The sequence below is a fragment of the Egretta garzetta genome, unplaced genomic scaffold, assembly GCF_000687185.1.
Source record: "Egretta garzetta isolate BGI_Z169 unplaced genomic scaffold, ASM68718v1 scaffold512, whole genome shotgun sequence".
Lineage (NCBI taxonomy): Eukaryota > Metazoa > Chordata > Aves > Pelecaniformes > Ardeidae > Egretta > Egretta garzetta.
The window spans coordinates 429,169-431,815 of record NW_009258953.1 but is presented as its reverse complement, the minus strand read 5'-3'; the positions used below and the strand labels follow the sequence as shown (position 1 = coordinate 431,815).

Here is a 2,647-nt window from a genome sequence, read left to right as displayed (position 1 = left end):
GTGTCCGAGCCGGGGTGTCCGTGCCCCGCCCGGCCGTGCCATCCCCGTCCTTTCCCAGCCCGTCAGGGCTCCTACCGGGGAGCGACTGGGGCAAAATAACAGATTTATGACAGATAGCCTCGGGAAAAAGAATAATTCAAAGGGCTTAAAAAAACCCTCCCGCAGCCCGACACCACTCCCCCAGCTGCGTGGGGCTGCCGCGTCCTTCCCACCCGCGCACTCTTCCTTCTCGTGTTACTCAGGGCTAATTCTCTGGAAGCGCACGACCATTGCCGCCCCGCGATTGCCGGCAGCAGATGCTCCTTCCCTACTTAGGAGAATGTATTTTCAGCTCCTATCAGCAAGCCCAGCGGTGGTTCTCCTTCCCCCGGTAGCACAATAGCTACTTTCAGATCGATGCAACTCCTCCGCTCCCCGAGGAAAAAGCTGCTTCACGTAACTGATGCGGCACAAAGCAAACGTACCTGATCTCCTTGATGCTCTCGAGTTTGCACATAATTTCTTGCTCATCTGCCATGCTTTTCACTCCCGATTTAAACCTCCCGTGAAATGTACGAAATGCCAGGGGAAAAAAAAGAAAAACCATACAATAGACACAATGTAGTCGCCCCCTCCCAGCGCATTGAGCCTGTGCGGTAGGCTCCAGCGGGAGCTATGGGACTTGGAGTCCAGCTTCCTATTGCTGCCTGGGCAGCTACGCAGCACAAGACTACAAGACCCACAAGGCAGAGCAGAGCTTGCCTGCCCTTCTTCCTGCAACTATATTTTAAAGCAGTTTGTCACACCTCATTATGTCAAAGGTTGTTAGGAGCGCAGAAAGAGCAGAAGGCTTCCTCCTGAGATCTGGGTGATGTTTAGCATTTCATTACAATTATCGGATGCACACTAAGTGAATGAGTCCACGATTTTGATTACAAACTTTGACACAAAGGCATGCTGGAGCCATTATTACTACCATGCTATTTTCTACTGGATGTGGTGAGCGATGTGGCTGGGTCTGGAGTTCAGAAAAGACATATTTTGTGCTTTCGGTTTTTCTTTTTTTTTTTTTTTTTTTTTTTTTTGCTGCTACTATGCATAGCACTTGTAACTACAGAAAAGAAAAACAATGCAAATCAAACTGTTGGACTGGGGAAAGTCACCATTTGTCTTTCTATGGACATTCCAGCCAAGAATATCAGAGCACTTGGCAGAGACTGATGAATAGATTCTCAGTCTTTCCTCAGTCGTGTAATCATTTTCTTTCTGCTTCTGTAATGTACTAAGCACTATGTTGTAAGTTCTGAAGATAATGGTTATACCTCAACACTTTGGAAGGCCTCTTCCAGGATCTGTCCTAAGGAATCCACAGTGTAAATTCACGATCCTTCACCTGTATGCCCAAGCATTTACCAGCTCTGATGGTCTGTCTGGGCTGAAGGGGTCAGCACGTGAGAATGAACATTAAGCTCAAGGTCTAGACAGTCAGTAGGGAAATCAGATTCTGCAAACATAAACTTCTGTGTGTTACAGATGTACAAGCAGCAGTACCATAGTCCGAGCGAATCTACTCTTCAGACAGTAGTGTGAGGCTGATGAGAACAGGGCGGTTGTTCTGGAATATATTACAGAAATGTTATATGGAAGGCACTGAAGTACTTAACCTCTGATCAACCTTGCTGGTGTCTGGTCTGGAGCTCTGAAAAGGAGGTGAAAAATAAAAATGGACAGAATGCAGAAGAGACCAATGAAAATGGTAAGAGTTTTGGGGAACACAAAAGTCGGTGGAATGCAAAACAGTGTGGCCCTGTGGTAGATCTGCTTGAGGTAGAGAGCTTATGGTCACAGAACAGAATGTTGCCAGTTGCAGTTGCATCTGCAGTTGCAGACTAAAGGGAAGTGGTCCCCCTCATGTATGAATATCTGTGCCTGGAAAGTTGTCAAACTAGAGTATGAGGTAATAAGCAGACAGTGTGAGCCGCTGGGGTGCTGTGCTCTGGCTCCAGCACTGAGCGAATAGGATGGTACAGAGGTAGCTCATAATAATAATACTCTTCCAGTGTGAAAAAGGTGTTAGAAGAGCCATCATGGCAAATAATCCACTAGGTCAGCTGAGAGAGAAGCCTAAAAAGTAATTAAGTAATGAGCAATACAGAAAGTTTAGGACAGATTTCAGTAAAATGTCCGACTACAGAGTGCTTCACTAGGAAAGGACATCTGGGAGGTGGCGGAGTCTCTGTATTGCTTTTAAGAACTACTTAGATAAAGGTGTCTCCATACTAATCCAAGTGCTGTGGATCCTTACTTTGAGGTAGGGGTTTTGACCTGATCAGGGTTGAGTTACCCTTACAAATGTGGCAGATAGCCTGCCACTACAGTGACCTGCTCCTGCTTCTTTAGTGACCTCTCAACATGGCCAGGGGCCTGGGGCCTGGATGAGTTGCCTCACATCAGCATGGATTTAAGCATATGCATTAGGTACTCAAGTCAGAGAGTGCACTCTTGAAAGGGCTGAAAAATGAAAGAATGTGCCCTGGCAGAGGAGGACCTCTCACCAGCGGTCACTGAGAATGAAAAAGAGTAGGCAACCAGGAGCGTTTGTCTGCAGAAGGGATGGGGCCTGAAACTGGAGTGGCAGCTAGGAGGAAGGCAGGCAACAGATCTGAAA

General features: G+C 47.0%; 1 protein-coding gene across 1 annotated transcript in view; it reads right to left on the bottom strand.

The window, feature by feature from the left end:
* The window catches only part of ZC4H2 (zinc finger C4H2-type containing), a 10,602-nt gene extending 10,002 nt beyond the window's left edge, over window positions 1–600 (bottom strand). The window contains exon 1 of the mRNA XM_009634521.2: window positions 465–600. Coding sequence (XP_009632816.1) covers window positions 465–586 — 122 coding nt within the window. The 5' untranslated portion in view covers window positions 587–600. The remainder of the gene's footprint in view (window positions 1–464) is intronic.
* Between the last annotated feature and the right edge of the window lie 2,047 nt (window positions 601–2,647).